Source organism: Quercus suber, unplaced genomic scaffold (assembly GCF_002906115.3).
Source record: "Quercus suber isolate HL8 unplaced genomic scaffold, Cork oak 2.0 scaffold_112, whole genome shotgun sequence".
NCBI classification, from domain to species: Eukaryota; Viridiplantae; Streptophyta; class Magnoliopsida; order Fagales; family Fagaceae; genus Quercus; species Quercus suber.
In genome coordinates, this window is record NW_027069577.1 from 211772 (window position 1) to 225489 (window position 13718).

Genomic DNA, 13718 nt, shown 5'->3' on the forward strand with positions numbered 1-13718 from the left:
TAGAATAGCTGCCCATGTGCATGTTCAACTTGTCTGTTCAATTGTATGTCTCTTTGACTAGAGAGTGACTATGTACCTCAATCCGTTTGTTAAACACAACGAGGCGGTTTAGGAAGTTGTTCTATCAAATGAATAATTAATTCCTATTCACTTGTGTAATAGGCTGGTAGGTTTTAATTAGTAAACACTAAACGCTACAATTTTGGTATTAAAAAAAAAAAAAGGTTAACATCTGAATAATCTGAAACTTTAAACAAACCAAAACCAACGTTTTGGCTTTCACATACATATACAGTTTTGTCTTAGCATGGGAGTTCCCAAGGCCACAAAAAGGTAGGTGTTGCAACTTGCAACAACATTGACTCACCCAAGCTTGGAGCTTAAGCTATTTGAAAAAAAATTTCTTAGGAATTTTGGTGCCAAACTTATTTTATCACTGAAGAACATAGGGTGTTCTGAAACTCATTGGTACCTTATTTGTGGAGACTATATAGATTGCTTATGTCTAATTAACTCCCTTTCTTTTGCAAAATTTCAAGGTTTCATTAGCATTGATTGTGGCAGCAATGAAGATTACATTGATGAGGATACCAAAATCCCTTACATATCAGATAAAGGATTGATAGACACTGGCATAGTTAAGACGGTATCCCCTGATTCACCCGAAAATATTCGACAACATGCTAAGAACTTGAGAAGTTTTCCCCAAGGAACAAGGAATTGTTACACCCTGAGACCAGAGCAAGGTAAAAACAATAATTATTTGATCAGGGCAAGATTCTTTTATGGGAATTACGATGGTAAAAACCAGACACCAGAATTCGACCTACATCTTGGGGTTAATGAATGGAAAACAGTGGATTTAACAAATTCTGTTCCATATGGTGTTCATTATGACATTATCCATGTTCCCTTGATGGATTACATAGACGTATGTCTAATAAACACGGGCCGTGGGGTACCCTTCATTTCAGCATTGGAACTACGGCTTTTGGACAATTCCATTTATCCAACTCAGGGAAGGGCACTGACAAAAATGATGGGATATGACGTTGGCAGGGACCGTTCTGACTCGGACGTCAGGTGAGTCTTTTATACCTTCCTAAGCTAAAAAATAAATTAGTTCAAAAATTTCCTGGATCTCATATTTGCTTCATCTCTATTTTTCTTTTCCTTTTACAAAAGAAGTTTTTTCTATCACTGAATATTCATCTTCAATAACGTGGTGGCTATAACTCATTCCATTGCATATCATGAAGAATACTTCAGATGTTAAGAATGTTAAGGGAAAAAACCTCCAGAGACAAAGCTCCCATACAAGATACGATATTAACTTTGAAAATATTACTACCGTTGAAAGATCTCCAATATAAAATAATAAGAATGTAGAATACCCAAAAGAGAAATCGGCAATTACACACAAAAAAATATATATATATATATACTTTTAATTTAAAAAAAAAATATTTTGATTAGGGAGTGTGTGATTGTGTGGATTTAGCTTTCTTAAAAAAGTATGACAAGTAGGGTGGCAAAATTAGACATGACCCGTGAACCCGACATGACATGAAATTAGTAGGTTATGGGTTGACGTTAAACGGGTTTGTGTCATATTCGGGTTGACACAGCTGACCCATTTTATAAACGGGTTGGGTTAGTGTTAAACATATAAAACATGTTTGACCCATCTGACCCGTTTAATTAAATTTCATTTTACCAATATACTCTTTAAACTCTAGGTCTATAAACTTATTAGTTGTTATGGTTTATTTTCTTTGACATATTGTAATTGATTATTTGTGATATTGTGATATGCTTTAGTTTTAAATGATTATTTGTGATGCAATTACTCGTTAATTTTGAATTTTATATTAAAAATATTTATTTGTTTGTTTTTTCATAATTTTTTTTTTCATTTTGATAAAATCTGATAAATAGGTCAACACAACTGATTTGTTTAATAAATGGGTCGTGTTAAGGTTGATGAATCTTGACCCGTTTAATAAACATGTCGGGCTAGTGTTGACTATATTGTCAAATACTCATGAGTTGACATGACACGAACCCGACACACGAACACGAATTGCCACCTCTAATGACAAGGCACCAATTAAGCTCAACTTAAACTGAGTAATGCTACAGATACAAATTATTTTATAACATTTTTACAAACTGCTAATATGATTTTAGTATTTTCCAAATAATTATTAGTAAGTAAAAATATGATGTTAGCCAGATTAGAAATAGTAAGAATTTATCATATTAATAGTTTGTAAAAATATTATAAAAAAGTTTGTGACTATACTGTAGTATTACTCAATTGCACCTCTTGTTGTTTCTAAGGAAAACTTCAAGATTCAAATTCCCAAGCTCCAAATTGTCGAATTATATATATATATATATATATGACTTGGTAGTATTTTATTTGAAGAAAACTTTTTATAAGTTTTATCCAAATAAAAAAAAATGTAGTAATATTCACTTCTTTTACTTGACTTCCTTATTAAAGTCAATATACTTAAAAACAAAAGGTTCTAACAGAATATGTACGACTTGTCATAAACCAGTTAAAAAATTCAAGTATTTAATTAACACTCACGTCCAAATCTATTGGTAATATTCGCAAACACGGTTACATTCTCTTAATTGATTTTGTATAAAAGAAGGCAAAAAGACAAGCGGAGTCATTTATGCTTGAGACTTTCAAGTCAACTTGAGGTTAAGAGGGAACAAAGCTCGAGTAAAATAAGAACAAAGAACCAAAAAAAAAAAAAAAAAGAGTTATTTTGATCATAGGAATACAGTTTCTAAAAAGAACAAAGCTCGAGTAAAAAAAGAAGGCTGTATTAACTAAGAAAGCTAGCACAGCAAACTTCTCTACAACACATGAATTACTCACTCCATTCTAAGAGACTAAGATCGAGTACAAGAAAGCATGCATAAATGCATAACAACTTGGCAAGCACCAAAGAAGAAGAAGAAAGAAATGTTGGTTGACCAAAATTCGAAGAAGTACTCACCGGAAATTTCATCGAGTTTTCTTCCAGCGTTCTGATTATTTCCTGCAGCTAGTCTTGAGTTGCCAACAAAAGTTATGGCTAAAACAAAGAGGAGCCGCGCTTTTAGATTTGATGCGCTATTCATTTTGGTCTTTCGCAGCAAACTTTTGTTCATGCTAGTATTTGTTATATAGACGAGAGTGCGAGGCATATAAATATATATATATATATATATGGAACTAGCAAATGACTTGCTCTCGTTTATTTAGAAGAGTGAGTAGTAACATAAGACCGCATAGACATATATGAACCCCACATATCTCACTGTGGGAGAGGGAAGCCAAAATTTGACTCATATATTCTTTGTTATAAGTTACCACTACTATTAAAGGATAGAGTTTCCATAATCTACTTAAAATAGTCATGTGATTTAGTGAATCATGCACATGAATGATCTTATAAATCGCTATGTAATGGGTGTTTGGAGAAAAAACTTTTTCCATTATTAAATAAAATTTTCATTTAATTTATTCTTGTTGTTGTAGGTGGGGCAAGAGGAATTGAAACTTGTGACTCATTTCATGATGATTGCTCCTTACCATTAGGTCAAGAAATTAGTGAGGGTCTTTTTATTTATTTATTTGTTTATGTGAGGTAATTCAAAGTAAGACCCCTTATTTGAAAATAATAAATCTTACCAATTAAGTTAACTGAAGCTTATAGCAGAAAACTTTACCTCTAGCCACATGACACAATGTTGATTCCTTATCTGTATTAATTTAGTGACGTAACAAATTAAATCTTATTAAAATTTGGAATTTCAATAAGTAATAAATTAAACCTTTAGTCTATATTAAACTCTAAGACAATGTCATTCTACTAAAATGGATTGAAGTTAATTTGTTACTTTTTTAAGAATAGGGTTAAAATTAATTTTTCCCTTTATTTATTTATTTTTAAATATTAAGGAAAAAAAAACCACCTTCAATTGTTTATATTTACTATAGAGCATGACCAATTGTGAATCATTAATAAGGGATTAAGATGTAAAATTTTTAGGGTAGCTTTACCGTGGGATTTATAAAATCTTATACATTCATTTTCAAACAAGTAAAATAAATTATCCTATTATCATCATAGTTTAAATAAATAATAAAATATAGAATGTCAGCATCTATTTAAATGTTGATGACTTGGTCATTTCAATATGGATGGAATAATGGACAATTTTTGGGAACCCCATGGTGGAATTACCCTAAAAATGTAGAGGATTTGCTTTGTATCGATAGTAGGTTTTTTTTTTTTTTTTGGGGGAATTTTTTTTTTTTTTTTTTTTTTTTTTTTGGTTTTCTGGCAATGGTTTTTCGGCAATACCATTGCCACAATTGTNTTTAACAAGAAACCAATTGGTGGAAGGGGGGGGGGGGTGTGTGCATGTTTTTGATTTTTTTGCCTTTTCCTTTTGTAGAAGTGCATTGCAACTCGTAACTCAACATTTAATATCCATAACCTGTGCTAATAGAGCAACCATGACTGTTAATAACACACAAAAGAAATTGAACCAATTTTTCCTCCAAACACATTACGTAGTGGTTCATAAGGTTATTTATGCGTATTTATATTATTTGGTGTGCGTTTGACTATAGCTTAAAAAGTCAGTTTATTTTACTATTTAACTTATTTTTGTTACTATTCATAAGCCTCATTGCACTTTTTGGTACTATTCATGGATTCCATTTATGGATTCAACAAAAAAATTTTAGTTTCAGCAAAATAAACGGATCTCAAATATACCTTTAAACAAGTCATATCATTGTTAAGCATGTCATATAAGTACAAGTGAATAGTTTTGTAAGTCATGGTAGTAGGTCAAAGAAACTTTCCTCCTAACTAACTTTATCCAAAAGAAAATTATTATTCAATTATAAATCAAGCTTTTCTTTCTAGAGATGAATATGAACATTCAGATAAACGTATTTAAAGTTTGATTTGGTCAGTCCCTCGTGTAAGGCACGGCAGACTGATATAATCTACCTAAAAAATTTGGTACTTTTGAAGAGTGCCAATAAAGTAGGTAGACCAAAATCAAGGCCAACCCTCACACAACAAGTGTCTTTTAAAATGTTACCTGTACTGCTGCTGTACATGATTTAGGTCATTGGCTGAAATGAAATGTAAGGCAAGTTCCGTGAACGGACCTTTGGGTGTGGACGTAAGGAAAAGACTTTTGACCCTTTCGGGTAAGTCAACAGTCAACACGACATATGCATCAATGAAATTTTGAGCCCGTTTGTTTGGTTTTGGTCATATTGTGTACACGTTTGTTTGACGAAAAACGTTTTCCCAAAAAAGCTTTTTTTTTTTTTTTTTTTTTGGGGTGGGGGGTGGGGGGGGTTAAAGATTTGACTCGTTTTGCTTGTGTTTGGTTTAATTGCGATTTTGGAATAGGTTAAAAAATATATTTTATGTTATTTGACTCATAGGAAAAATGAAAATCAATAATATTTGTTGTAATTTCAATAATTATATGATTAAAAACTTTCATTTATAAAATTATATCTCAAACTTGAAAATATACCTCAAATTTGGGAACATAGAAGCCTCAAATGGAAAAATATACCCCAAATTTGAAAAAAAATTATAAAAAATCAAGTGAGAAAGAAGTTAATTGAGAAAAAAAAAAGGACATTTAGAAAAAAAAAAAACCATTCATCATTCAATGTTAATCAATAATTTAATTGGTAATTAGAAGATATTGAGGTTGAAGCTAGAAGGCTAAACATTGTACCCCAAACTTTTCATATGTATATTTTGCACTTTAAATTATGACATTTGTTACACTTTGTACCCCGATGTTAAGTTTGCCATTAACTTGGATGGAAAAGTATGACATTATATGAAACTACCAATTGTCTCTCTTCTCAATCCTTTAAAAACAAAAAAGGAATTACACTTTATTACCTTAAGCTATATTCTTGATTACACTTTATACTCTAAACTTTGGATTTACATCAAAGTTAATGGCAAACTTAATGTCGATGTGCAAAGTGTAACAAAAGTCATAATTTAGGATGTAAAATATGCATTTAAAAAATTTAAGATACAAAGTGTAATTTATGGTATAGTTTTAGTAGTAAAGTGTAATTTTTCCAAAATGATAGCATTTGGATAGTTGGGGAGGTGGGGAGATAGAAGGTTGAGAAGGGGTATAGTCATCGGGATGCATGTGAGGAAGGGATGGACATGTGGATGTTTCATGAGTGACTAAACCACACCTAAAACATTGGTCCAAACTTGACTTAACAATTAAACATGGCATATTGACTTAACAAAGTTGCATATGGTAGAGTTATTTCGGTGGTTGCAGTTACAAAACCAGCTGATTGGTCACTACTAGTTTGAAGTGTAGGGTATGGGTGGCCCTAATTAACAGGATATTTATATGAAAGATGTGAAATTATGCAATATTGGTAAGATTGAATATCTATGTAATTTTTTCAATGATAGTTGGCAAAATTTTGACCTCAAGAGTTGTTGAAGACGTGGAAAATCAAAGAGAATCAATGTGAATTCTCAAGCTCAGTAATTTTGGAATGTGAAATTAATGTAGATCAAAACTTGGCCACATCAAGAATTTGAAGAACTTGAACCTTGAAAGAAGAGGAGTTAAAGTAATTTGTGATGAGGGACTATAATTATTATTTTTTGTTGTTCTTTCTGCTGAGATGGACTTTCAACCATGGTCACAGATGGACCAATCATAGCTACAATTGTTTCAGATCAAAGCTTCCATAGCTGCCTTTGTGGTTTATATGTATAGCTTCCATAGCTATACTTATGTCTTATTGCATATAAACTTGTTTAATTAGGCCTTGGGCAACCCAAAGAGAAAAGAGTCAAAAGGAAAAATACCAATTTAAAATATTAATAACAAGTTACCAAGAGCTTTGTAGTTCAACTAATATCTCTTAGCATTTCTAAGTAAAGTTATCTAGCATTTGAATCCCTTTTCTATAACTACTAATTTTGATCTTTGTGGCTATGGATATAGCATAGGAAGATTAAAATAAAATAATAAAGAAAAAAAAACCCTTTTTTAATAATTAAAAAAAAAAATTACTCTTCCCAAAATTTTCTTTTAACTTCTTCTTTAACTAACTTAGAAAATAGTAATAAAAATCATTCTTGCAAAGATCTTTGTGAATCAATTGATTGACACACTTTGATATATTGAAATAAGATATTTAGGATTCAAATCATCCCTTCCCCTTATACCTAAAGAGGCATTGGTGTAAAAAAAATTTTTTAAAAAAAGAACAAAGTTTAGGAAAATTTTAGATATATATGACCTGAATGTTGATGAATCAAGTCCAAGGGGATAACCACACTTCGTACACTCAATACATGCTTCATTTATTATACTCGGATCCAATCTTGTTATGTATGGGTCCTTTGTTCCTATCCATTGGCAATAGGGATTAAACCATTTAAGACCATAGTTTGAGCCCCAAAGCTTTCAATTAAATGAATGATGTTTCCATCTATGGCAACAAGCATAACATTGATTGGCATTACATCAACATAATAAATAAAATTTTCAATTATAATTTTATTTTTTGTTAGAAAGTCAACATATTAGTTTGTAAGGCACAATTCAAAAATATATTAACAAATTTTTAAAATCTAAATGTTAAATTACATTGTGCTTATAATAATGAAATATTGAAATTCCATTTTTAACAGTAGTTTCTCATGATTTGTAATATTTTACACGTAAAAGTTTTTATAAACAAATAAATATCATCAATTATAAAATGATTCGAATGTTTCTTGAGAATTCAAAGCTGAATTAAGGACAACTCTATTACATGCCGAATAAATCGATGATTTAATTCTTATAATTGAGAATATACTGGAACAGAAAAAATATCAAATCGATAATGATGTTCAATTGTAAAATCATCTTGTTAATGGAAAAAAAAAAAAACACACACACACACACACAAACACAATTCTTTAGGTGGTTTAAACAACATAACAGGACCGAAATCCTAAAAGTTCCAAGCTGTTAACTTTGGATCTCGAGAAAGCAAATAACCAACATATCATAACTCACAATTCATTTGCATTCTCTTTAAGAGGAGTTTTTTTATAAGAAATTTTTTCTTGTTTTGTTGGTGCAAATGATTCTTTTTGGAAGGTGGCTACAAGTACCAACCCTATAAATAGGTTAGGTGGTCACTCTAAATTTTTGGATTTTTTTGAGTCAACTTTCAATTTTGAGTTTTTTTCTACTAACATACATACATACATACATACATACATACATATATATATATATATATATATAATCTTTTTATAGTTCAATTGTAAAATCATCTATTTTTTTTTTTTTTTTTTTTTTTTTTTTTTTTTTTTTTTTTTTTTCCAGAAATTTGTTCTAGTACAATTGATTTTTTTTTTTGGAAGTCGGCTATAACTACCAAGCCTAGATATGGGTTAGGTGGTCACTCTAAATTTTTGGATTTTTTTGAGTCAACTTTCAATTTTGAGGATCAAAAATAAAAATTTTGAACCCAACAATTTCAAATTTTTTCTACTAATATATATAATCTTTTTATAGTTTTGCCTCTGACTGTGGATGATTATTTGAAAAATCAATTACTAAAAGAAAATTGAAAAATATTCTTTCTCATACTATTTCAGTTGAATCTATTATGTTGTGGGTAGGCTAGGCTTTCACCCTAGAAAAAAGTCCGGTGCACCTCAACATTTCTAAAGCAACAAGTAATTTTTTTTTTTTTACTTTGCCAAAAAATTTAGTTTGAAAATATACTATAAACATTTTAGATTTTAATTATATAATTATCAATAATCTTTTTCACTTTTCCACTTTTGAGGCCCTTTATTGCCACTTTTGAACTCAAGTCTTTATTTCTGCCCACAAGTTGCCTTATTAATGAGATTGCGATTTACTATTTGTGTGACAGTGGCAAATAAAAATGGGCCGCCCACAAGTTCACCAGCCCAATAGGGCTCTACCTCGAGTTGAATCCATTCAAGTTACAACAATGTTGCGGGCATGACATTTTTTTACAATGTGTTCCACCATTTTTTAAGTGATTGATGTGGATTCAATTGACACTTGTGAACTCATTATTCTTTCTTCACAACTCAGTTGATTATCTTAGCAAATGTGAAATTTTATTATGAAAAAAACTGTGTCCATAGCATTATTATTCATGTTAGCTTAATTGATAAAATTTATTCTTTTCAATAAGAGATTTAGAATTTGAACCCTATTTATTTTAAAAACTAATTAGTGTCTTAGGTTTCATGATAAAGAAAAAAAAATACCATGCAATAAACATTAGGTTGAAATTATATCAAATTTATATTAAAAAAAAAAAATTGTATTCAAGTTGTGTTCTAGTCTTAGAACATTGGGGACTATGTTGTGGGTGTGTGTGTGTTTTCTTTTTTTCTTTTTTTCTTTTTTATAAGAAACTAATTATGAATAAAGATAATGTGTTAAAAAAAAAAAAAAAAAACAAACAAAAACAAAAGGAAGAGGAGGGCTGTATCCATGAGTTATGCTAGTGTCATATAAAGTGATATAACTTGTGTCACAACTCGTCCATATGATGAGTTGAGGGTGGTAGAGATGTGATCCGACATGGACCCACCACCACCTCTCTACCATTTACAACTCGCCACGTGGGTGAGTTGTGGTACAAGTTGTACCACTTTATGAGGAATAAGAATTATTCTTGTATCCATCTCTAACCTTTGGCATGGTCCAGCCCTTGGCCTCATAGAAAAGAAAAAAAAAAAAGTGAAAAACTTTGGGCTAGGTTAAAAATTTATGGGCCGAAATTTATTGCCAGGTTACAGCCTATATTCATTGTTGCAAGTGCTCTTCTTTTTACTCAAAAAGCTTAATGAGTAGTAGCCAATAATTTATAGTTCAATTGATATTTCTTTTATGTTTTCAATGGGTCCAAGGTTCAAACTCGCTCCCCTACTTAAGATATATTTAAATAAAATAATGAGAGCTTAGAGCATTCTTAGTAAATGTGTCAAATGCTATAAATGTTATAATTTAACATCAAATTAAAAAAAAAAAAAAAAAAACACCCTCCATCAAAGGTGCTAGATGTTATTAATTTTGACATCTAGCTATAGTGGGCAGCTAATTATTTATGATTAAAGAAAATGCATTAAGAAGAAGAAGAAGAAGAAGAAGAAGAAGAAGAAGGAAGGGGAGGGCTGTACCCATCTCTAACCTTTGGGACAAAGACCCTTTATTGCAATCGGTGCACCTTTAGTGTAATCAATTGCTCTGGGCATGGTCCAGGTCCAGGCCTCACAAAAAAAGAAAAAAACAAAAACAAAAACAAAAAACTTTGGGCTAGGATAAAAATTTATGAGCCGAAATTTATTGTCAGGTTACAGCTTGTATCCATTGTTGCAAGTGCTCTTTTTTTTACTCAAAAAGCTTCCCCATTTGGTATGGCAACTCAAACATACGTTTTCAGTTTTTAAACAACATTACATGTATTTTCACACACTTTTTCATCCACACATATTTTCATACATGATTTCAAACAACAAAACTTATATTTTTAAGTGCATATACCAAACACCTCCTTAATGAGTAGTGGCCAATAATCTATAGTTCAATTGACGCTTCTTATATGTTTGCAACGGGTCCAAGGTTCGAACCCCCTCCCCAACTTAAGATATATTAAAATAAAATAAAGAGAGCTTAAAGAGTGGTGATTATAAAATATAAAACAAGGAAATTTGCTGTCTGAAATTGGCTTTGATAGGGACTTGATCTGTTCAAAATATAGAGCCATTGTAGTTGACATTCTAGAGCATTATAATGCACTTGTAATTACATAACAATGTTTCTTAAACAAAACTAAACCCTTAAGCACATGCAAAATATAAATTATGCATAATTATAATTTACTTGTCCATTAGAAAATATATGAAACAAGTTATAATACATGCTCATACTTTCATTGAACAAGAAACAAAACAAGGATATAGGAAAGTTGGTCAAATAAAAATGCAAACTTGTCATAGAGTATTCAAAGAACAACTGACCACTACTCTTTTATTTGATGACTACCTAATATGGGTCACAAGCTTTATAACTCAATTGATACTTTCTAGTGTTTTCAACGAAAATGTCCAAGTTCTAATGCCCCTACCCAACTATCAAATATCCAAAAATAAAATTCTACCTACTCTGGGGCACAATATCTGATTCATACTTCAAATGGGTCATTTTATATGGAATGCTTGAAGTTGTTAAATTGCCCTCAGTTGCCATCCTTTGAGTTCTTTCATGAGCCATTTCCAGAGCTAAACATTCTTTAGGTTCTGCCAACACATAACTCATGTCTAGCCTTTGGATAGCATATGATGGTATGCATGACATGGCTATCTCTATAGCTTTCCAGGTAGAAGTACTATCGAATTCTCCTTCTAATCTTGGATCAATAATGTTTTGAACATCACCCCTTTCAATCAAAGGATTAACCCAGTCAAGTATGTGATTGTTTTTCACAAGGCCTCGTACTATTGCAATGCGGCCAGCGATTAGCTCAAACAAAATAATCCCAAAGCTATATACATCACTTTTCTTATTAAAGTTTCCAGATGATTGAAATCTGCACATAAAACACAAGTGGATAGATCAATGCCAGAAACTCGTAAGTTGGTGTAATTTTTCTAGTAATTACTTCCATTATATCCTAGTTGTACTTGGTGATTAAATGGTTAATTGCTTGAACCTTAAATAATAGTTGTTGGCACTCTTATGCTTTTGACTTCCACTAGTGTAGAATGTGAGCCAAGCATCGAAATTATAATAGTATGTAATTAAAAACCGCAAAATTTCACAAATTTTGTGCTACTAAAAGAAATTCGTAAATTTGATAGGTTTGAAATGCATTGGGAACTTAAAATTGAATAATGTGATCCTTATTATGTACAGATTTTCTTTAAGGAAAATGTTAACGAGTGCCCTTAGAGCACTGGTTAATAATCTATTTAAAAAAAGTTTTTATGGGAAATGAAAAAAAAAAGTAATTAATATTTTGACAGTATTTTTCATTTCCTATAAAAGTAGTATCAAAACTTTCCTAAAATAGATTATTAATGAGTGCCCTTAAGGCACTTGTTAGCATGACCCCCCCCCCCCTTTTTTTTTTTTTTTAAACATGCATATCATCCTGGGTCTGTATTGGTACCCTGTTTGCTCGACCAAAGACAAAATATTAATAACAGTAATAATTACATCCATGGGAAAGTTAGCAAGCTTTCAGTACTCATGTAAGATCTCCAGATACACAAAAATGCAGCCACAACTCCACCAAGTTCCTATATATGCTTCGACACACCAGGTCCATACCTATAGTCACCTAGCATTGCCAAAAAATTAAATAGGTAAATAAAAATCCAACTACTGTGCCACAGAGTCAGAGATTTTCAACTGTAGCCTCCATGGAGTTCACTGTTCTATAGACTTGAAAATATTATTACCCTCTATAAACCAAAACCATGTCATCCCAATCCCTTGCTGTTTTGTAAAAGAACCTGTTCCAGTCATCTTCAATTCATGATATTCAGAATGATATAGCCAACAAACTTAGGGAGATCACCTCATACAAACTTGAGCCCATGCTGACCTTATAAAATTGGACAACTCATCCTGAAGTGAAAAATATAGATGAGCATGCTATATAGGACTTCCTTTAGCTTTATCCGGAGAAGGCTAAAATGTCACTGCAGATGGATTCAGTGGCCCAAGCCCATGAGTTTATTTGCATTTACTGTCTGGGATAGTAGACTCTGGATTTAACCTTCAAAATACTGTGTGAGATGAAATCCATTTGAGGACACAAACATGAGGAATTTAGAACATAAACTATACATATTCCCCACATCCCTCAAACATTTTTTAATAGATTGTGCATGTTACAATTGTGAAAATCTTCATTGGAGGAGGGGGATTTGGAAAAGTGTACCTTGGTAAACTGAAAGGTGAAACTCAAGTTGCTGTTAAGTTGCTCTCTGCTTCTTCAAACCAAGGCTATAAGGAATTTCAAGTAGAGGTTAGATTGGACATTACAGCCAATCTTTTCAACTTTGAGTATTTAATTTAAAATAGAAACTGTGATTGTATCATGCAGCTAAAAGTTTTTCATCCAATTAAATTGTTGCATTGGTTTGAAATACAGGCACAACTTTTAATGATAGTTCATCATAAAAACTTGGTTTCTCTTGTTGGATACTGTGATGAGGGTGCAAAAAAGCACTCATATATGAGTATATGGCTAATGGCTAATGGCAATCTGCTTCAGCATGAATGTTCAGAAAGTGTGTAAAACACTAATGAACGTTCAGACTCCCAATTTACAAATTACCAATACTAGCTTATAATCAAACAATATATGTGCGGAATATGAAAATAAGCTAAAACGGAATTGGTAAAACAATCTAAACCGAATTTAATTACAACCACAGTAGAAATTAAATGGCAAAGATTAAAGAAAGAGAGATGCAAACACAAAGACAGCATAGCGATGTGTTATCGAAGAGAAAATCGAAGTTCTCAGCGAAAAACCTCTCCATCGCCCTCCAAGCTTCTTGCTCCAATAGGGTTACGCCGAACCTTGTCTTATCTAGCTTACGGGATCCCAT

The 13718-nt window shown here is 31.5% G+C and overlaps 2 protein-coding genes across 2 annotated transcripts; one reads left to right on the forward strand and one right to left on the reverse strand.

Moving 5' to 3' along the window:
• Window positions 1–307: 307 nt before the first annotated feature.
• On the forward strand, window positions 308–3563 carry LOC136068374 (probable LRR receptor-like serine/threonine-protein kinase At1g05700). Its single transcript, XM_065775450.1, has 3 exons — window positions 308–333; window positions 565–1083; window positions 3545–3563. The coding sequence occupies exons 1-3, from the start codon at window positions 308–310 to the stop codon at window positions 3561–3563; spliced, it is 564 nt and encodes a 187-aa protein (XP_065631522.1).
• A 7687-nt stretch (window positions 3564–11250) lies between these two features.
• LOC112024427 (receptor-like protein kinase At3g21340) lies at window positions 11251–13718 on the reverse strand. Its single transcript, XM_065775451.1, has 3 exons — window positions 13642–13718; window positions 12558–12611; window positions 11251–11683 (listed from the first exon to the last, which is right to left on the reverse strand). The coding sequence occupies exons 1-3, from the start codon at window positions 13716–13718 to the stop codon at window positions 11251–11253; spliced, it is 564 nt and encodes a 187-aa protein (XP_065631523.1).